The sequence below is a fragment of the Portunus trituberculatus genome, chromosome 49, assembly GCF_017591435.1.
Source record: "Portunus trituberculatus isolate SZX2019 chromosome 49, ASM1759143v1, whole genome shotgun sequence".
Taxonomy (NCBI): domain Eukaryota; kingdom Metazoa; phylum Arthropoda; class Malacostraca; order Decapoda; family Portunidae; genus Portunus; species Portunus trituberculatus.
The window spans coordinates 402,422-426,173 of record NC_059303.1 but is presented as its reverse complement, the minus strand read 5'-3'; the positions used below and the strand labels follow the sequence as shown (position 1 = coordinate 426,173).

Genomic DNA, 23,752 nt, shown 5'->3' with positions numbered 1-23,752 from the left:
AGGAGATCAGGATGAGGCAGTGTGTGAAGGATGTTGGAAAATACAGTTTTCCACACAGAATGGTGGAAAAATGGAATGCATTGGATAATGGAATTGTCACAGCACATAGTGTGCATAACTTTAAAGAAAAACTAGATGAATAGATATGGAGACAGGACACTATGAGTCCCGCTCGAACTCTGTACAATATAACTAGGTAAATACACACACACACACAATAGGGTGGTGGAGAGGGAGATGAGGTGGTGACATTCTGAGGTCATGGGGAAGGACAGGGCATAAATCAGGAGGGGAGGGTCAAGTGGGTGGAGTTTTAAGGCTTAGTTTTTGAGGGAGTTTAACCAATGAAAGGAAACCTGAAGCTTCCACCTGGTGTGGATCTGCCAGGTATTGCTACTGGAAAATATATGTGTCCAGATTGGCAAGAAGTTTACTACCTGTGATTATAGGGAGATAAGGAATATAAGGAGAATTGCTGTGCTGGGAAGGAGAGATTTCAGTTGTGTTTATATTTAAGTATAGAATGCAAGTTTTGTATTACAGGGATCTTCCCTTAAAGCATGGGAAAGGGACCAAGAAAACATGTGCATATATAGAAAGCGCACTAATCGAATAATGGAACCCTACCTTATTGATAAGATTGGAACTGGGACCCACCAAGACTGACCCCAGAGACCTCCCCCATAACTGCCCCCAAATCAATCATTCCTAAAACATAAAACATTATTATTCCACATACAACAAAGCTCTTAGAGGAGGCCCTCAACATTCACGAGGATTAGGGTTAGGGTATCGTGAACCTTGTGAAAGTAAAAAATTAGCGAATGTTTTGTGCACATATTACATGTACACATTCGTAAGAATAATGTTTACTTAACATAACAATAGGGTTTCCTTTACCTAGTATTAGGGTTTCCTTTACCTGACAACATTGGCATATGAGGTAAGGGCTAGGGGGGGGCTATTGCCTCCCCCGAATTCTCAGAAACAAGTGAAATTCGGCCAAAGCTTTCTTTAAATTCAGGCAGATCATGTTGGCCTATTTTTGCCCGATTAACCAAAATAACCTCCATTAGAAATTCCTGTCAAAATTAGTCAAGAAAAGCCCAAAAAGTTTGAGAATGCGCTGAAAATCTACAAAACGCATCCACAAATAATAGACTGATTTCACTGTGTCCGATTCCGCCACCTCTTCCATGTGCCTTACTTCTACACCTCGGGTCTCTTGCCATGTAGTGGGGAAACAACATTTGAATGAGAGTGGTATCAGAACAGGCGATAGGAGGGAAAGAGAGAGAGAGAGAGAGAGAGATACAAAGGGCCCTTTTTCTCTCGCTCTAGCCAAGGTCGCTTAACCTGATCGGACGCAAGGCCATGAACACTGATGATACCACCTCATTCAACCCGTGATATTTTGGTAACCATAGCATCTAGAGACTTCTGTTTTTTTTTTTTTTTTTGCATTGCAAAGAGGAAGAGTTGCTTGTGGGCAGAACATCATTTGTAATCACTCGTTTATTGAATATCCAAGTGTAATCAGTATGTGAATACAGGCTATTTTGTGTGTTTCTCGCCAAACCTGCCGAGTTAGTGTGAGCAAAAACTCTCAACTTGCATTCTTACTTACCCACGCTGTGATAGAACTTCGTATATGTAGTACGGAGGAGGAATTGGTAAGTTACCCATGCCTTACTATTGGCATGCCACATGACCTGGAGTTTTTCTTTTAACACCTTATGTGCTTTAAAGGCCCTGGGGTTCTCAGAATGATACACCAACAATGGTTTCACTTTACAGTTACTACTAGCGTTAGCGCAAAGGGCCAAGTCACAGATACGCACACCACGTTCATATTTTGCAATTATTTTGTGTTACATATCCATTGCGAGACTCTTCTAAGTTTCTTCTTTTCAGCCTTCTTATTTTTACTTTTGGAACCCATGATCACGAGGTCTTGAGTTCATAAAACTTAAGAAAAAATACACACTGACGAGGAGCACAGACGCATACATGCACAAAGGATGAACAACGGTACACAACGCGAACTGAATGTTCGGGTGGACGCAGGTAGCCGAGCGATCGCTGCGCCACCTACCGATGGCTATTCGTATCTTAAAAATATCTTCGTATTTCGAGGCATAAATTATATGAAATTTATTGTTGTATATAAAAAAAATTGTATATTGGAGCGCTCATATCTCAAAGTATTACTGTATATATATATATATATATATATATATATATATATATATATATATATATATATATATATATATATATACAAAAAAATTGTATATTGGAGCTTCATATCTCGTAAGTATTATATATATATATATATATATATATATATATATATATATATATATATATATATATATATATATATATATATATATATATATATATATATATATATATATATATATATATATATATATATATATATATATATATATATATATTTTTTTTTTTTCTCCATATCGCTCTCCTGTTTCACTTAATTGCTTTGATATTATATGCATGATGACAAGAAAGAAAACAAATAACCCCTAAATGTGTTTCAATTTCTACTGAGGTATTCAGTCCATAATAACTGTGAACTGAAAATATATGTATATATGTAAAGATTAATTTCTGTCATCATAAATTTCTATTTTACTGTTAGTGACATACCTATATATATACAAACAAAATTCAAGAATGTGCAACAGTTCTAAAAGAAAATTGTACATATATGTACTAAACACTTCTCAAGGAGGTATGTATATGTACTGTACATACTAAACACTATATGGGTTAAAGGAATCTGTGTAAAGATTTGAACCATAATCAGTGACTGAATAAACAAGAGTTTGAAAGTGTTCTAGCACTGATGTCCTCCAAAGTGTGTGCCATGTGATTCCTAACCTTTGCTGTGTCAGTCCTTCCAGTGGTAAAAACATTTCTGATAGACTTGTTCATTTGTGGTCTGATAATTTCTTTCTTGATGAAACACCAACACTTTCAGGTTTGCTAAGTTTATATAGTTTATATAGAAAAAGATCCTTGTGAGGTTTGGCTGTCCCCTAACCTGAAAATGGTTCTGTAGGATCCCAATATGAATGATGGGTGTTATCATGTAGAACATTATTGCACATCTGATGATCATTCTGAAACAGTTTCCAGAAATGTTTCCAGCAATGAAAGGACAGATGGGCTCAATGTAATATGCTTTGGAGCATTAGAATTACAGCCTCAAATGTATTAAGATACTTTTTGTTTCTTAACATGTATCAGAATCTTTTTGGACAGACCTGGTATTCTTAATTCATGGAAAATCAGAAATAGAAGGAATCCTGATGGCCAAAGACCTGAATAGTTAAAAGCAATGATGTCTGTGTGTGTCTTGAAGATTTATCCATCTCTGGTGATTTTTTCCACATTTGAATGAGTCATTTCCTAATGTGAATCTTGAGAAGAAAATAATGTGTTGGGTGAGTACATTTTAAGTAATGGTATTTGTTTGCTTCAGACACTGGGAATGATTTATGAAGAGAAGAAAATGGCTAACAAATCACTCCAATTCCTGCTCATTGCTGCTTTCCTCAGTCCTAATGCAGAGGAATGGGAGAAGCTGGCTGATCTCTCCCTCCACCAGGTGTGTAGATTTACTTGTTGTCTTTACCTGATGCAGGAAAAGACCTGTGGTTGTACTATTCTTTCTACATGTTTAATCTTTTATAGATTGGCTTTATTTTTCAAATTTTTTTTAAAGTATTCCTACCTGTGTGTATTTACCTAGTTGTGTTGTACAGGATTTGAGTGGGCCTAATAGTGTCCTGTCTCCATGTCTCCATTTATCCTATTTTTTTAAAAGTTATGCACATTATATGCTGTAACAACTTAATCACTCAATGCATTCCACTTTTCCACCATTCTAGGTGGAAAACTATTTTCCAATATCCTTCACACACTTCTTCATCCTAATCTTCTTTACTTGTCCTCTTGTCCTTGTAGCTTCTTCTGTCACCAGCACTAGGTCTTCCTTGTTTATTTTTTCAATGCCATTTATTACTTTATACATTGTTATTAGGTCTCCTCGTTCTCGTTTATCTTTTAAGGTTGGCAGTCACATTTCCTTCAGCTTTTCTTCATATGTTTGGTTGTTTAGTTCCAGTGGAGCACATTCTGTCCCTCTACCCTTTCGCTGAGATTTCCATTCTTGGAGATTTCAATGTTCACCACCAGCTTTGGCTTTCCTCTCCCTTCACTGACCACCCTGGTGAACTAGCCTTCAACTTTGCTATCCTTCATGACCTAGAGCAACTGGTGCAACACCCTACTCGTATTCCTGTCCGTCTTGGAGACACACCCAACATTCTTGATCTCTTCCTCACCTCTAACCCTTCTGCTTATGCTGTCACCCTTTCATCTCCGTTGGGCTCCTCCGATCACAATCTCATTTCTGTATCTTGTCCTATTTTTCCAATCCTCCGCAGGATCGCCCAAAGCGAAGGTGCCTCTGGCGTTTTGCCTCTGCCAGTTGGGGTGACCTGAGGAGGTATTATGCTGATTTTCCCTGGAATGATTATTGCTTCCATGTCAAAGACCCATCTCTTTGTGCTGAACGCATAACAGAGGTGTTAGTATCTGGCATGGAGGCATACATTCCTCATTCTTTTTCTCAACCTTAACCTTCTAAACCTTGGTTTAACTCAGCCTGTTTTCGTGCTATACATGATAGAGAGGTTGCCCACAAAAGGTACTTGAGCCTTCCATCTCCTGAATCTCATGCACTTTATATCTCTGCCCGGAATCATACCAAGTCTGTTCTTCAACTTGCCAAACACTCTTTCATAAATAGGAAATGTCAAAATCTTTCAAACTCAAACTCTCCTCGTGACTTCTGGCATCTAGCCAAAAACATCTCAAATAACTTCACTTCTTCATCTTTCCCTCCTTTATTTCATCCTGATGGCACCACTGCCATCTCTTCTGTCTCTAAAGCTGAACTCTTTTCTCAAACTTTTGCTCACAACTCCACCTTGGACGATTCTGGGCTTGTCCCTCTCTCTCCTCTTCCCTCTGACTATTTCATGTCTACAATCAAAATTCTTTGTAATGATGTTTTCCATGCCCTTGCTGGCCTAAACCCTCGGAAGGCTTATGGACCTGATGGGGTCTCTCCTATTGTTCTCAAAAACTGTGCTTGCACCTTGCCTGGCCAAACTCTTCCAACTTTGTCTATCGACTTCTACCTTTCCTTCCTGCTGGAAGTTCGCCTACATTTAGCCTGTTCCTAAAAAGGGTGACCGTTTTAACCCCTCTAACTACCGTCCTATAGCTTTAATCTCTTGCTTGTCTAAAGTTTTTGAATCTATCCTAAATAGGAAGATTCTCAAACATCTGTCACTTCACAATCTTCTGTCTGATCTCCAGTATGGCTTCTGTCAAGGTCGCTCTACTGGTGATCTTCTGGCTTTCCTTACTGAGTCTTGGTCATCCTCTTTAGAGATTTCAGTGAAACTTTTGCTGTTGCGTTAGACATATCAAAAGCTTTTGATAGAGTCTGGCATAAAGCTTTGATTTCAAAACTACCCTCCTACGGCTTCTATCCTTCTCTCTGCAACTTGATCTCAAGTTTCCTTTCCGACCGCTCTATTGCTGCTGTGGTAGACGGCTACTGTTCTTCTCCTAAACCTATTAATAGTGGTGTTCCTCAGGGTTCTGTCCTGTCACCCACTCTCTTTCTATTATTCATTAATGACCTTCTTAACCAAACTTCTTGCCCTATCCACTCCTACGCTAATGATACCACCCTACATCTTTCCACGTTCTTTCAGAGACGTCCAACCCTTCAGGAAATCAACAGATCATGCGGGGACGCCACGGAACGCCTGACTTCCAATCTTTCTAAGATTTCCGATTGGGGCAGAGAAAATCTAGTAGTTTTCAATGCCTCAAAAACTCAATTCCTCTATCTATCAACTCGACACAACCTTCCAGACAACTATCCCCTCTTCTTCAATGACACTCAACTGTCTCCCTCTTCCACAATGAATATCCTCGGTCTGTCCTTTGCTCATAATCTTAACTGGAAACTTCATATCTCATCTCTTGCTAAAACAGCTTCTATGAAATTAGGTGTTCTGAGGCGTCTCCGACAGTTTTTCTCTCCCCTCCAACAGCTTACTCTGTATAAGAGCCTTATCCGTCCCTGTATGGAGTACTCTTCGCATGTTTGGGGGTTTCAGTCACACAGCTTTGCTTGATAGGGTGGAATTGAAAGCTCTTCGTCTCATCAACTCCCCTCCTCTGACTAACTGTCTTCAGTCTCTTTCTCACCGCCAAAGTGTTGCATCCCTTTCTATATTTTATCGCTATTTTCACGGTAACTGTTCTACTGATCTTGCTAACTGCATGCCTCCCATCCTCCGGCGGCCACGCTGCACAAGGCTTTCTTCTTCCTCTCATCCCTATTCTGTCCAACTCTTTAATGCAAGAGTTAACCAGTACGCTCAATCATTCATCCCTTTCACTGGTAAACTCTGGAACTCCCTCCCTGCATCTGTATTTCCAAATTCCTACAACTTGTCTTCTTTTAAGAGGGAGGTATCGAGGCATTTGCTCCCCTAATTCTGGCTGACGGTTTTGGCACTTTTTGAACTTTTTGCAGAGCCAGCACTCAAGTGGGCCTTTTTCTAACTTTCTTTCTTTTGCCCTTGGCTGGCCCTCTTCCCTACGTAAAAAAAAAAAAAAAAAAAAAAAATCTTTGTAGCTATCTTCTGGATCCATTTTAATCTTCTTATATCTTTTGTAGTGCTCAGTGACCACACCACTGCAGCATATTCCAGCTTTGGATGTATCATGCTCATAATAATTTTTTTCATCATATCTTTGTCCATGAATTGAAATGCCACTCTAGTATTAGTCAACATTTTGTAAACTAATCCAAATATCTTACTTATGTGTTTTTGGGGGTTCAGGTTTTCCTGTATAATCACTCCCAGATCTTTTTCCCCTTTAGTTTTAATTATTTGTTCCTCTCCCATTAGATTGTTTCATATCAGTCTTCTCTTACTCTTTCTCAATTCCATTATGTGTCATTTCTTGGCATTGAACTCTAATTTCCACTTCTTACTACACTTGTAGATTTTGTTTATGTCTTCCTGGAACAGCAAACAGTCGTTTTGGGTTTTGATTACTCTTAGCAATTTTGCATCATCAGCAAACAAATTAGTATAACTGTTTATCCCATTATCATTATTATTATTATGATCTTTTTTTTATTTGTTTATTTTCTTTTTCATGTCCTGGCCTAGAGTGCCTGTAGGTTTACTTGAAGAGTATAGGAAGTGCATTCAGCTTCCACCCATTAGTGGCACCAGCAATTTTATTTATAGTGCTACCCATATTAAGGTTGATATCACCACCCAAAACATTTTTGGTGTATTATGGTGACATGTAGGTAACTTTAAACCACTTGACAAATGGCGAAGTATCAAGGTGGTATCTGGTGGGATTTGAACCTAGGTGTGGATGTCTACCCGATCCCACACTCCCCACCTTATCCACTACGCCACTGCCTTCCTTGTATGTCATTTACATATACCTGGAACATAATGGGGGCTAACACTGACCCTTGTGGCAATCCACTTGTTACTTTACCCCAAGATGAATATGTATCTCTGATCACAGTTCTCATCTCTGTCCTTCAAGTAGTCCCTTATCCAAGCTAACAAAGTTTCTCTCAGTCCTATGCTCTCTAACTTCCAAAGTAGTCTGCTGTGAGGGACTTTATCAAAAGCTTTTTTTATGTCCAATTATACTGTGTCCACCCATCATCTCTGCTCTCCAGTCCTTCTATTACTCTTGAGTAGAAATTTAATAAGTTTAACACACATGACCATCCTGTCTTTAACCCAAATTGTCTGTTCAATATTACTTGTTCTTCTTCCAGATATTTATCCTATTTTTCCTTGATAACAATTTCTAATGTATTCCACACAACACTTATAAGTGACACCGGTTTGTAATTTAATGGCCCAGTTGACTTTCCTCCTTTGAATATTGCAATTATATTGGCTCTCTTATATTCTAGTGGTACTCTCCCTTCTTTTAATGAATTTGTAATTATTTCCCAAATTGGATCTAACAGCTGCTCTTTACATTCTTTTAGTGCCGAGCCTGATACACCATCCTGCCCCAATGCTTTTCTGACATCCAAATTATCTAGTAGTCTTCCAATATCTCCTTTCTGCAGTATAATTTCCTGCAATCCTTGGTAATGCAATGTCCTATTTGGTTCTACAAATTCCTCTTCTTTGGTGAACACAGTTTTGAAGCTCTCATTCATTATTTCACTCATTTCCTTGCTGTTTGGTATGTCTTCCCTCCTTTTATTATTTTTTTATTATTTCCTTATTTTTCATCTTACCACTTATAAATTTGTAGAAAAGCTTGGGTTCATCTTCGCTTTCTCACACCACATCGTTCTCAAAGTTTCTTTTGTCCTCTCTCCCTACTCTAATATATTAATTTTTTTGCATCCTTATACTGCTGTCTGTTATTTTCATTTCTCTGCTTTTTGAGTTTCTTCCAAGCTTGATCTTTTGCTTTTTAGCTTCTCTACATCTATCATTGTACCAAATGTGTATACTTTTCTTTACTCTTTAGATATGTAAATATTTCTTCACTCCTTCGTTTTATTTCTGTAGGAATATTTCTTATTTCACCTGTATTGTCCTTCCATTCATAATGTTCCTCCATTCAATATCAGAAAAAATTTTCTTAACTTTTCAAAATCTCTTGCATAGTTTAATCTCTCCTTTTTGTAGTGTTCTCTGTGTCCTATCCCATCCTCTTCCTGCATTTCCAACACTAATGTTATATGATCACTTCTTCCCATTTGACTAAGGTATTGTATGCTGGGAGGGGGCTCAGGCTTCGTTGTGAATATAAGGTCAAGCAATGATGTTCTTCTTTCCCCTGTACTGTGTTGATTCTTCCACCCACTGATTCAGTGTACTTACCATAGTAAACTGTAACACCTCCTTGCTTCATTGACCAACACTACCCATTACTGCCATCTCTCTATCCAGTTTACTCTTTTGCAGTTAAAGTCTCCTACTAATAGTATTCTTCAATCTCTTCTTATCATATTATCACCTCTCTTTGTATATCCGTATGTTCTTCAGTTCCCCATGTATTTGTCTTTGGTGGCACATACATTACTATGATTTTCTTTTTTTTCATTTCCTCTGTCTTGATTTTTACTCCCATCACTTCCATTATACCATTACCATATTGCACTTCCTCCACACATATGTTATCATGAACCATTATTAGTTCTCCTCCTCCCCCCTTTTCCCTTCCTGTCTCTTCTCCAGCTATTATATTCCTCTTCTTTGAAGCTAACATGGATTTCCTGCTTATATTTTGTTTCTATGATGTACATTACATGCGGTCTTTTTTCTTTCAAATAATCCCTAACCTCCAACACACTGGATAACAACCCATCTATATTAGTATAAGTAGCTCTTAATTTCTTGCCTCTTCCATGACCATCTCCTTCTTCCAAAGATACCACTTCTTTAGTTGTGTGTATTTGCCTATTTGTATTTACCTATTTGTGTATTACAGGGCCCGAGCTAAGCTCTCTGTGTCCTGTCTCCTTGTCCACTCCTGTCATATCTCTCTTTCATCTGATTGACACACACCGTGTCAACGACATCAATGCTCAGTTTATTCCACTTATCATTACTACGATGCGGGAAACTGTATTTTCTCACGTCATTTAGACAGATGTCTTTTATTAGCTTTTTCCATGTCCTCGGAGATGATTATTTGTGGTCACCTTTATCGACTCTGTCCAATATGTCAATCTTGTTCACCAATTTATACATAGTTATCATGTCTCCTCTTGTTCTTCTCTCTTCTAATGTGGTCAGCCCCAGTTTCCTCAGTCTTTCCTCATAGTCTAACTCCTGAGTCCTGGTACCATCCTTGTTGCCAGCCTCTGTACCCTTTCCACCTTCTTCACATTTTTCTTCATATGCGGTGACCAGACACAAGCTGCATATTCTAACTGGGGTCTTATTAAGGTACATAATATCTTCTTCATCATTCCTTCATCTAGGTAGTGGAATGCAAGGCCAATATTTTGAAGCATGTTATATGTTTTCCAAAAATCTTGTTAATGTGTTTCTCCGGTGACAAAGTGTTTTGCAGTTACTCCTAAGTCTTTCTCCTCATTGGTCTCTTTAATTTTCTCATCACCCAGCCTGTAATCCCTGTTTGGTCTGTATCTACTTCTTCCCATTTTCATAACATGGGTCTTGTCTATATTAAATTCCATCTGCCACTCTTACTCCACTCATATATTTTATCAAGATCTTCCTGTAACTTGTTACAATCTTCCACATTCTTTACTCTCCTCATAATTTTAGTATCGTCCGCAAACATGTTCATGTAACTGTCAATTCCTACTGGCATATCATTAACATAAATCAAAAACATGATGGGACCCAGCACTGACCCTTGTGGAACTCCACTGGTTACCTTCTTCCACTCGGACTTCCTTCCTCTCACCACTGTTCTCATTTCTCTTCCCATTAAGTAATTTTCCATCCATTTTGCTAGTTTATCATTTACTCCTCCAATCATCTTTAGTTTCCACATCAGTCTATTGTGTGGTACTTTATCAAAGGCCTTTCTCAAGTCCAGGTAGATAGCATCCACCCATCCCTCTCTATGTTGTAGTATGTCAGTCACTCTTGAATAAAAACATAATAAATTGGATATACACGATCTTCCTTTTCTGAAACCAAACTGCCTTTCACTCAGAATGTTTTCACTTTCTAGATACTCACTCCACTTAGCTTTAATTACTTCTTCACATACCTTGCACAATATACTAGTCAACGATACTGGTCTATAATTTAGCGGTTCCATTCTACTACCATTCTTATATATAGGCACAATGTCAGCTCTTTTCCACTCTTTCGGGACTAATCCTGTTCGTATGGAGGTTTCCACAATATCAAATACGGGGTTCAACAATTGATCCTTACATTCATTTAGCAACCTCCCAGATATGCCATCAGGCCCCATTGATTTATTAATATCCAGATTGCTTATAATTTTCCTTACATCTTCCTTAGTAACCATGATGTCCTGCATTTGCTTTATTTCCGTAGGCCTTCCTCCCATAAAATGCTCCTCCTTTGTAAACACTTTGCAAAAGTTGTCGTTCAAAATTTCAGCTATATCTCCAGCATCTTCATATACTTCTTCCCGTTTTTACCTTTTCTATTGCCTCCCTTTTATTTAGTTTTCCATTTATGAATTTGTAAAACATTTTTGGGTCACTATCACAGTTTTCCACCACCCTCTGTTCATATTCCTTCTGTGCTGTTCTCCTTACTTCAACATATCTATTCCTTGCTGTTTTGTAGACTTCTCTTGATAATACATCACTGTTTTCTTAAGTTTCTTCCATGCCTTTTCTTTGTTCTTTTTTGCTTCTTCACAATTTCTATTAAACCACTGTTTATTATTTAAAGTCCTCTTTCTGTGATATGGCATAAACTTTTCCACAGCAGAGTTATACAAATCCATAAATTTATCGTATTTCAATTGCATATCCCTTTCCTGGTATACCACGGACCAGTCAATTTCATTAAAGAACTCCCTTATATAGTTATAATTTGCCCTAGTATAATTTAATTTTTCCTCCCTGCGTTCCACAATCTTATTCGTGCTTAATTCCGTATCCAGCTCAAAGCTTAGGACATCATGATCGCTTTTCCCCAAGGGACATTCATGTTCAATTTCTTCTTTTAGAAAGATTCCCCTGGTAAATACCAAATCCAATCTTGCTGCAACATCTTGTCCCCTGCACCTTGTTGGTGATCTCACCCACTGTGTCATCAAGTTATTTGTTGCTACCTTTAACAATTCCTCTGCCCACTCACCACCATTCACCACTTCGTAGTCTTCCCAAACTATTTCTTTGCAATTAAAGTCTCCAACTATCATCACTCTATCCTTTCTGATGAGTTCTTGCTTCATTCTGTCTAGAGTATTTCTCATCACCATTTGGTACTGTTCATATTCCCAAGCACTGGTTCTGGGTGGTATGTATACTGTTATAATATTAATGTCCCTCTTGCCATCTGTTATAAGCATACTTATCACTTCCTCATTTCTTTTACTATAGTTCACCTCCTTCACTATCAGATCTTCCTTAGTAACAACCATTATACCACCACCTCCTTTATTTTTCTATCATTTCTCCATACTTTGTAGTGTTTTACAACAAACCAGTCTAGCTTTATTTCGGGCCTTAGCTTTGTTTCCACTACACACATTATGTCCGGTTCGTTATTTCTTAGGTAATCCATACATTCTAGCCTCTTAGACAGAAATCCATCTATGTTCGTGTAAGTCACTTTTATTCCATTCCTAGTCTCATTCTTCCATGTAATGTCTATTCCGTCTGTTTTATCCACCACTTCTTTAGCCTCCCATTTCTCATCCTCCAAAAACTTGGTCTTTTCCTCCTCTGTTCTTTCGTCATTCCTCTCCTTCACTTCAGTTACAAGCTCCTTCATTTTCATTCGCTCATCTTGTGACATATTTCTTCTTATGTAAATTGTTTTGGTTTCCTCAGAGTCCTTAAGTTTCCAAGCCCTCCTCAACAAGGCCTCCGCTGCCACCTGAGACTTTAATTTCAATTTTAATGGTCTATTCTTGCCTTCCTCAAAAGCTCCCAATCTCACACTTTCTTCTACCTCAGCATATAGGTCCTCTTCTTCCACAGAGATCTTGTTCAGTAAAGACTTAATCCTGTCATTTTCCTTATCCCTCCTGTCCTGCCAGTTCCTGTTAGTTTCTTCCTCAATCCTATTATGATCACACATTTTTCTTTTCAGCAATATCTCTCACCACATACTCATTTTCCTTTAGTGCCTTTACCATTTCCTCTGCGTAATCCCTTTATTTTCCTCTTCCTGCTTTTTACTATCTCCTAAACGACCTTTGTACCTCCTGATGTTCATGGTTCACTTCTTTCATCCTGGTATCAATTAGATTAAGGCATTCCTCCTTCCTCAAGTCCCCTTCGGATATTTTCATCTCCATTTCCATGAGTTTAACCTTTATCTCTTCGCATTGTTTCCTTAGTTGGTGGTTTTCTTTCTCCATCTCTACTTTTTCCTTCAATAGCTCTTTATTCGCTAACGTTAACAAGTAGATCTCTTTTTTTAACGTATCATTCTCGGCTATAACTCTATCTAGTTTTTCTTCTATGGACAGAATGTTTAGGAACTTACTTTCTAGTGCCTGGATTCTTGCATCCATATCTAATTTCTCCAGTCATTTTGGCGTAGTTATAAAACCTTCAAAGTCTCTGGCTTGTCTAGACGCCATGTTTGTTATCGTCAGCTGATTACGGCCAAAACAATCACCGCCCACACTCTCCTCTCAGGGATCACTCTCCATATCCCTCACTTTCAACACTAAGCGACAGTAGGACATTAACAGGACACTAACTTAGAGTTACCGGGCCCTGTAACACCATAGGTATTTTCCTTCTTCCGTCCGCAGCCGGAGACGAGCCGTCCTCTCTCGGCGACGACGTGTGTGTAGGCCTGAGTGTGTGTGTGTGTGTGTGTGTGTGTGTGTGTGTGTGTGTGTGTGTGTGTGTGTGTGTGTGTGTGTGTGTGTGTATTCACCTAGTTGTAATTTTACAGGGCCTGGGTATCATACTCGTGTGGCCCCGTCTCCATATCTACACACATCCAACTTTCCTTTAAAACTATGCACACTCCTTGCTGACACCACCTCCTCACTCAAACCATTCCACACCTCCACACATCTTTGTGGGAAACTATATTTTTCACATCCTTCAAGCATATTCCCTTGGCTATCTTTTTACTATGCGATCTTGTAGTTCTATTTAAGTTTTCCTCTCTCAACATCATTTGCTCATTATCCACTTCATCCAGTCCATTCAACAGTTTATAAACCTGTATTAAATCTCCTCTTTCTCTTCTTTGTTCCAAGGTAGGCAAATTCATTTCTTTTAATCTCTCCTCATAGGTCATTTCTGCCAATTCCGGAACCATTTTTGTTGCCATTCTCTGCAATCTCTCCAACTTCCTTATATGCTTCTTTTTATAAGGGGACCAAACCACTCCAGCATATTCCAATCTTGGTCTAATTACCATACTAATTAATTTCTTCATCATATCTTTATCCATATAATGGAAGGCTAATCCAATATTTTTATCAAATTATACGTTTCTCCAAACATCTTATCAATATGAGCCTCAAACTGCCCATGGTCTTGTATTATCACTCCCAAATCCTTTTCCTTTTCCACCTTTTTCAACACTACTTCTTCACCCATCTTATATGACCCTCTTGGCCGTCTTCCACTCTTTCCCATCTCCATCACATGACTTTTGCTCAGATTAAATTCCATTTGCCACCTCTTGCTCCACTCCCAAATCTTATCCAGGTCTGCCTGTAAAATTTCACAATCTTCTTCACTCTTCACACACCTACACAACTTCGCATCATCCGCAAACAAATTAATATAACTGTTTACTCCCTCTGGCATGTCATTTATATATACCAGGAAAAGTATTGGTGCCAGCACTGAGCCTTGTGGGACTCCACTCTCCACCACCAACCAGTCCGACTTTGCATCCCTTATTACCGTTCTCATCTCCCTCCATCTCAAGTAGTTTTCCATCCACTTTAACACTTTTCCTTTCAGTCCTCCATAAATCTCTACTTTCCATAACAGTCTCTGTGAGGTACCTTGTCAAAAGCTTTCTTTAAATCCAAATATACACAGTCCATCCATCCTCTCTCTCTGTATTTTGTCAACCACTCTTGAATAAAAGCTCAGTAGATTTGTTACACATGACCTCCCTTTCCTGAAGCCAAATTGATGATCCGATAATAACTTATGATCCTCCAGGAACCGTATCCAATATTTCTTTATCACCCTCTCACAAATCTTACCGACCACACTTGTTAGAGACACAGGTCTATAGTTAAGAGGCTCTTCCTTACTGCCTCCCTTATAAATGGGCACCACTTCAGCTCTCTTCCACTCTACTGGTACTTCCCTGTTTCTAATGAGCACCTTATAATATCATATAATGGATCAATCAATTCTTCTCTACACTCCTTCAATAATTTTCCTGAAACTTCATCTGGTCCCATCGCTTTATCATCTTTAAGTTCCTCCAACATTTTATATAACTCCTTTTAGGTATCTTAATGTCCTCCATGTGCACATTTCCTTGTACATTCTGTGGCTTTACAAACATTGTTTCTTTAGTAAATACTTGCTGAAACCTATTATTTAGCAATTCCGCTATATTCTTAGGGTCATCTACTATCCCTTGCTCTCCTTTTAATCTTTCAATGGACTCTCTCTTTTAAGTTTACCATTTATGAACCTGTAAAACAATTTTGGATGTTCCTTACTCTTGTCTACAATATCTTTTCAAATTTTCTTTCTTCCTCCTCCTTACCCTCACATACTCATTTCTTGCCACTCTATAATTCTCCTTATTTAGTATATTCCTGCTCTTTTCCATCTTTTCCAAGCCACATCTCTCTTTTCCTTAGCCTTAACACAAGTTGCATTAAACCAATCCTTTCTTCCTTCCTCTCTTGGTTTATACTTTGGTACAAATTTCATAACTCCTTCTTTATAATATTTCATAAAAATCTCATATTTCTTTTGCACTTCTCTGATTTGTAACATCTCCTCCCAATCTAATTTTCTGAAATAATTTTTCAAACTTTCTGTGTCCATCTTTCTATAATTCAATCTACCACTCCTGTATGTCTCGTCCTTCCTTCGCTGTGTTGTTGCTATCTGCATTTCCATAACCACATGATCACTCTTTCCCAAAGGACACTTGTATTGTATATCTCCACATAGGTACACTTCTCTTGTTAACACCAAATCCAGTCTAGCCGGTTCATCATCTCCTCTATATCTAGTATTTTCCTTCACCCTCTGTTCCATCATATTTTCCATCATTAGATTAAGAAATCTCTCTCCCATGCTTCCTCTCCAACACCACTTACTAGATTTTCCCAATCCACCTCCTTACAATTAAAATCTCCTACTAGTATCACCTTTCTTTTTCCAGATAATACACTTTCCAAACTCTGTAAAGTATCCTTGATCATATTGTCGTATTCCTTAATGTCCAAGAATTTGTTTTAGGAGGTACATAGGTCACCATGATTATTAATTCTTTTCCATCACTTTTTATCCTTATGCTTATCACTTCTGCGTTGTTCTTCCCATACCAAACCTTATCCACATTTATTTCTTTCTTCGTCATAATCATAACTCCTCCTCCACCTTTACTCTCTATCCTTTCTCCATATATTATATTTATTATCCAAATTTATCTTTGTTTTTCATGCAATTTTGTCTCAGTCAAACACACTATATCAGGCTTCTCCACCATCATATAGTCTTGCAATTCCAATCTACTTGACAGTATCCCATCTATATTAGTATACATTACGGTCCACCCACTGCTCCCTCTAGGGGTTCCTCCGTATTCCTTCTTTCCACATACCACTTTCTGACTCTCTCTCCTATAACTCTCCAAAAAAACTTTTCTCTTTCCTCCTCAGACCGCTCATCATTTTTCCTTCTCGCCTCTTCCACCAATTCCTTATATCTTCTCCTCTCTTCCTCATTTCTATTCTTTCTCACAAACACCTCTTTACAACCTTCTATCTCTCTTAACTTTGATGTTCTATATAGGACATCCTCCGCAGATTGTTGTGACTTCAGTACTACTTTAATCGGTCTGTTCACTCCCTCCTTATATGGACCCAGTCTATGGATCTCTTCCACTTCTTCTTGTAGGTCTTTTTTTTCATCATCATTTAGATTTTTGAACAGATCTCTTACCGTTTTTAATTCTTCCTTAATTCTCTTAGGCTTATATGTTATATTTTGTTCTTTCATCCCAAATATTAACACACTCTTCTTCTTTTCTGCTATTTCCCTTATCAATGTTTCCTTATTCTTCATTACATTAACCAGTTCCTTGGACCTTTCTTTTTTGTCTTCCTTCAACTGATCTTTAATTATTTCTTGTAATCCAACCATCTCTGCTTCCTCGACTCAGTCCATTGTGTTTTCTTCAGTTCCCATTCCCTTTCAAACCTTTCATTCTGCTCACTAATCATTTCCTTAAAGTCATCTTTCTCCTTTACTACTCTCTCCATTTTCTCCTCCAACCGTCTCTTGTATTTTTCAACCTCCACCTTCAAATGTGCATTCTCATCCACCAATCGTTTTTCATTTTCCTCCAGTCTCTTAACTCTTTCCTTCAAAGCCTTGGAATTCTCTATCCTGCTCCTCCTCACTCCTCTGAACTTTTAATTCCTTCACTAACTCCTCAAATCTCTTCTCCAACATCACCAATCTACCTTGCAATGTTGCCCTGTTGAAGCTGGACTCATGCTTTGACTGGCCACTTTCGGCTTTGCTCCCTGGGCCTCATCAACATATTTTGAATTTGGTAATTTATTCCTTACCGGTCTATCCATTTTTCCTTACTTTTCCTGGGAACATGTGGGTGTGTGGTCACTGGGGGCCAGGCCTGGTAGTTACGTGTGTGGTTGGATGCGTTGGCGGCTGCTATGGCTGGCCTTTGTGGGTTCCCGCTCTGTCGTTTGTAGTGTGGAGGTTCTCGCACCTCCGATCACTCCCATGTACACGCCACCAGGCTATGTTCACTCTGTACACTTGTTCACTCGCTCTGGTCGCCCCTCAATAGCAATAACTATTCTCACTCAAGCACATTGCTTAGCGTGTGGAGTGTTATTTAGATGCCGTTCATGTGCAGGAGGCAGTGTGTGTGTGTGTGTGTGTGTATGTGTGTGTGTGTGTATGTGTGTGTGTATTTACCTAATTGTAACATACGGGAAAAGAGCTATGCTCGTGTTGTCCCGTCTCCATATCTATTAATGTCCAGCTTTTTCTTAAAATCATGAATATTCCTTGCGTTGACCACTTCCACGTCTAAACTATTCCATGCTTCCACCCTTCTATGAGGAAGCTATATTTTTCACATCTCTCCTATAAGTGGCCATTTTAGTTTTTCCCATGCCCTCTCGACATTCTTTCATTCCACATACACAGATCTTCCCTATCCATTTTTCCATGCCAATCATCACTCTGTATATTGCTATCAGGTCTCCCCTTTCTCTTCTGTTTTCCAGGGTCGGAAGTTGCATTCTTTTCAGTCTGTCTTCATAAGTCAAATCTCTTAAGTCAGGCACCATTTTGTTGCAGCCCTCTGTACTTTCTCTAGTTTCCTTATGTGTTTCTTTAAGTTCGGAGCCCACTGTATTGTTGCATATTCAAGCCTCGGTCTTATCATTGCAGTAATTATTTTCTTCATCATTTCTTCATCTAAATATCGAACGCCACTCTTATGTTCCTCAATAAGTTCAATACTTCTCCAATTATTTTGTTTATATGTCTCTCTGGCGATAGGTCATTGGTAATTGTCACCCCAAGGTCTTTTCTTCATGACTGGTTTTATGTCTTCATTTCCTATCTTGTACATACTCCTGATTCTTCTTTCACTCTTGCCAAACTCTATTTTCTTGCATTTTGTCGTGTTGAACTCCATTTGCCATGTACAGCTCCATTTCCATATTCTGTCCAAGTCTTCCTGGAGTAGTTCGCAATCTTTGTCACATCTCACTTTTCTTAACAATTTTGCATCGTCTGCAAATAGGCTCACATAACTGGACACCCCATCCACCATGTCATTTATGTAGACCGCGAACATTACTGGTGCCAACACTGATCCCTGTGGAACTCCACTCTCCACCAAGCCCCATTCTGATGGTCTGTCCTTAATTATTGTTCTCATTTCTCTTCCTACCAAAAGTCTTCCATCCATTTTAGTAAACTGCCATGCACTCCTCCTACCATTTCAAGTTTCCAGATCAGTCTCCGGTGTGGTACCTTATCAAAGGCCTTTTTTAAATCCAGATATATTCCATCAGCCCAACCATCTCTTTCCTGTATTACATCTATCACCCTCGAATAGTAACATATCAGGTTTGTCGTGCATGAACGCCCTTTTCTAAAACCAAATTGACACTCACAAAGTATGTCATTTTCTCCAAGAAGTCTGTCCATCTATTCTTCACCACCCTCTCACACATCTTAGCTACCACACTTGTAAGTGACACTGGTCTATAGTTCAATGGGTCTCTCTTGTTACCTGATTTATAGATTGGGACAATGTTAGCTCTTTTCCAGTCTTGGGGCACTACACCTTCCCTTAATGAGGCATCAATTACTTCACAAACTTTTTCTGCCAGTTGCTCCTGCATTCTCTTAAAATCCATCCTGATACCCCATCAGGTCCCACAGCTTTTCTCACTTCTAAACTCCCCATCATATTCTTGATCTCCTCCACAGTTACTTGAAACTCCTTCATAATCCCTTTCTGTTCCATTACCAGTGGTTTGTCAAAAGCAGTCTCCTTTGTGAATACCTTCCGAAAGCATCCATTCATAGCCTCTGCCATTTCCTGGGATCTTCACTGCATACTCCATTTACTTCTAAACTTTCAATACTTTCTCTATTTTTGATGTTGTTGTTCACATGTCTGTAAAAAGCCTTGGTTGGTCTTTACATTTATCAATTATATCCTTTTCTTGTTTCTTTCTTTCTTCTCTTCTAATCAACACATATTCATTTCTTGCTCTTTTGTAACTTTCCCACTGCTTAATCCGTCTTTTCCTTCTCCACCTCTTCCATGCATCCTCTTTTCTTGTTCTAGCCTTTTCACATCTATCGTTAAACCAGTCCTGCTTTCCAACTTCTCTATGTTGTCTTATTGGTACAAATTTTTCTCACCTTCTTTGTATATTTTTATAAATTCCTTCCACTTTTCATTTGCTCCTTAGCACTCTTGAATTTCATCCAATTTGTCTCTTGAAAGAATTTCTTTAGGTTTCCAAAATCTGTCTTGGCATAATTCCATCTTCCCACTTTATATTCTTCATTTCTTCTAGATTTCTCTTCATCTATCACCTTGAACTCCAAAACTGCATGATCACTCTTTGCTAAAGGGCACTCCACCCTCATCTCCTCAATGACCATTGGCTCTGTACTAAAGACCAAGTCCAGTCTTGACGATGCTCCTCTCCTCCAAACCTAGTATCTTCTTTGACCCACTGAGTTAACACATTTTCCATTGCCAGTGTCAATAGTGTATTTCCCCATGTTGTCTCTGATCCTTCCATTGACCAGTCCTCCCAACACACCTCTTTACAATTAAAATCTCCCATCATTATAGTTCGTTCACAGCCACCCAACATTTCTTCCAGACATGTTCCTGTATCACTTATCATTTCTTCATATTCCTGTACTGACCATGCATTTGTCTTAGGTGGTACGTACACCACTATGTAGTGCCTCTTTTTCCTTCATTAGTTTCTGCTCTGATCTTTAGCACTTCTGCCTTTCCCATACCTTCTTTCACTTGATCCACCTTTATATCTTTTTAACCAGCAACATCACTCCTCCTCCCATCTTACCTACTCTATTTCTTTTCCAAACATTATATTTCCCTTCTCCAACCATCATCAGGTCTTCTCCTCTCTCAGTTTTGTTTCAGTAAGACCCACAATATCTGGGTTCTTGTCCCTCAAGTAATCGTTGAGTTCTAAAATCCCGATATCACTCCATTTATGTTGGAATACATTACATTCGCTCATCGTAAGTTTCTTTAGTCCTTTCTTGCTGTACTTTTCTGGGTTATGAACCACTTCCTCAGTCTCATATCCAAGATTCTCCAGAAAAACTCTTTCTTCTCCTCTTCTGTCCTCTCTTCATTTTTTTCAAAGCCTCCTTTCTCAACTCATTTAACATTTCTCTTTCCTTTTCACCGAGATCTCTTCTCAACCAAATCTTCCTTGTTGTTTCCTGCTGGGCTAGCCTCCATGACTTCTCCACCAATTCATCTACATCCTTTTGTGACTTAAGTTTGATTCTTATTGGCCTCATACCTTCTCTTGTGAACTTTCCAATTCTATGGAAGTCCTCTATTTCTTGTACTAGGTCTTTTCCTCCTCCTGCACCACATTAATGATATTATTTATCACCTTTTTATGTTTTCTCTCTCTCCATTTTACTCGGTGTCTTATCCTCCTCCACACCAAATATCACCACACATCTCTTTTTGTCTACAGTTTCCCTCACCAATGTCTCATTTGATTTAATAACCTTCACCACTTTCTCAGCAATCTTCTCTTCTATGATCTGTTGATCTATAATTTCAGCAAGGCCCAAAGTTTTCTCCCCAGACTCTTTGATTTCCTTTTCCAGACTTGCAACTTTGTAATTTACCTCCTTTCTTTCCACTTCCTGACTTTTTTTCCATTCAGCCTGCTTCTCCATCACTTTTCCTAGAGATTCTCCACATTTTTCGCAATTCACTTTAATTAGCTTAACTTCCTCTTTCAGTGCTTCATTTTCCTTCTTCATATCGGCACACTCTTTCATTACATTGTCATAACTCGTTTCCAGGCCCCCATACTTTTCAAACAGTTTTCAATTTTACCTTCCAACTCCAGAATTTTCTTCACATAAGCGCTCTTCTCCATTATTCCTTGAAATCCTGTGAAGTCTGATTCATCTTTCGAGTTCACGGCCGCCATGTTGCGCAGATGTAAACAAACCAGCTGATGGCTCAAACGCAGGCTACAGTTTATATTTACCTTCCTGGACATTATTTTGCTAATCAACAGTTAACATGACTATATGGAGACGGGACAAACATTACCAGCTCCTTTCCCACCTTGGTTACTCTTAGGCAATGGTAACTGTAGAATTAGAGATGATTGCTCTGGAGCTCAGCGACCACATCCGCCATCGACGATGTTGTGTGTGTGTGTGTGTGTATTTACCTAATTGTATTTACCTAATTGTAACATACGGAAAAGAGCTATGCTCGTGTTGTCCCGTCTCCATATCTATTAATGTCCAGCTTTTCTTAAAATCATGAATATTCCTTGCGTTGACCACTTCCACGTCTAAACTATTCCATGCTTCCACCCTTCTATGAGGAAGCTATATTTTTCACATCTCTCCTATAAGTGGCCATTTTAGTTTTTCCCATGCCCTCTCGACATTCTTTCATTCCACATACACAGATCTTCCCTATCCATTTTTCCATGCCAATCATCACTCTGTATATTGCTATCAGGTCTCCCCTTTCTCTTCTGTTTTCCAGGGTCGGAAGTTGCATTCTTTTCAGTCTGTCTTCATAAGTCAAATCTCTTAAGTCAGGCACCATTTTGTTGCAGCCCTCTGTACTTTCTCTAGTTTCCTTATGTGTTTCTTTAAGTTTTGAGCCCACTGTATTGTTGCATATTCAAGCCTCGGTCTTATCATTGCAGTAATTATTTTCTTCATCATTTCTTCATCTAAATATCGAACGCCACTCTTATGTTCCTCAATAAGTTCAATACTTCTCCAATTATTTTGTTTATATGTCTCTCTGGCGATAGGTCATTGGTAATTGTCACCCCAAGGTCTTTTCTTCATGACTGGTTTTATGTCTTCATTTCCTATCTTGTACATACTCCTGATTCTTCTTTCACTCTTGCCAAACTCTATTTTCTTGCATTTTGTCGTGTTGAACTCCATTTGCCATGTACAGCTCCATTTCCATATTCTGTCCAAGTCTTCCTGGAGTAGTTCGCAATCTTTGTCACATCTCACTTTTCTTAACAATTTTGCATCGTCTGCAAATAGGCTCACATAACTGGACACCCCATCCACCATGTCATTTATGTAGACCGCGAACATTACTGGTGCCAACACTGATCCCTGTGGAACTCCACTCTCCACCAAGCCCCATTCTGATGGTCTGTCCTTAATTATTGTTCTCATTTCTCTTCCTACCAAAAGTCTTCCATCCATTTTAGTAAACTGCCATGCACTCCTCCTACCATTTCAAGTTTCCAGATCAGTCTCCGGTGTGGTACCTTATCAAAGGCCTTTTTTAAATCCAGATATATTCCATCAGCCCAACCATCTCTTTCCTGTATTACATCTATCACCCTCGAATAGTAACATATCAGGTTTGTCGTGCATGAACGCCCTTTTCTAAAACCAAATTGACACTCACAAAGTATGTCATTTTCTCCAAGAAGTCTGTCCATCTATTCTTCACCACCCTCTCACACATCTTAGCTACCACACTTGTAAGTGACACTGGTCTATAGTTCAATGGGTCTCTCTTGTTACCTGATTTATAGATTGGGACAATGTTAGCTCTTTTCCAGTCTTGGGGCACTACACCTTCCCTTAATGAGGCATCAATTACTTCACAAACTTTTTCTGCCAGTTGCTCCTGCATTCTCTTAAAATCCATCCTGATACCCCATCAGGTCCCACAGCTTTTCTCACTTCTAAACTCCCCATCATATTCTTGATCTCCTCCACAGTTACTTGAAACTCCTTCATAATCCCTTTCTGTTCCATTACCAGTGGTTTGTCAAAAGCAGTCTCCTTTGTGAATACCTTCCGAAAGCATCCATTCATAGCCTCTGCCATTTCCTGGGATCTTCACTGCATACTCCATTTACTTCTAAACTTTCAATACTTTCTCTATTTTTGATGTTGTTGTTCACATGTCTGTAAAAAGCCTTGGTTGGTCTTTACATTTATCAATTA

At 38.8% G+C, this 23,752-nt stretch overlaps 1 protein-coding gene across 1 annotated transcript in view; it reads left to right on the top strand.

The window, feature by feature from the left end:
- Positions 1-23,752, top strand: part of LOC123499320 (general transcription factor 3C polypeptide 3-like) — a 414,223-nt gene that overhangs the window by 275,248 nt on the left and 115,223 nt on the right. Inside the window, 1 exon segment of the mRNA XM_045247142.1 lies at positions 3,512-3,637. Within this exon segment, the coding sequence (XP_045103077.1) occupies positions 3,512-3,637 (126 nt within the window).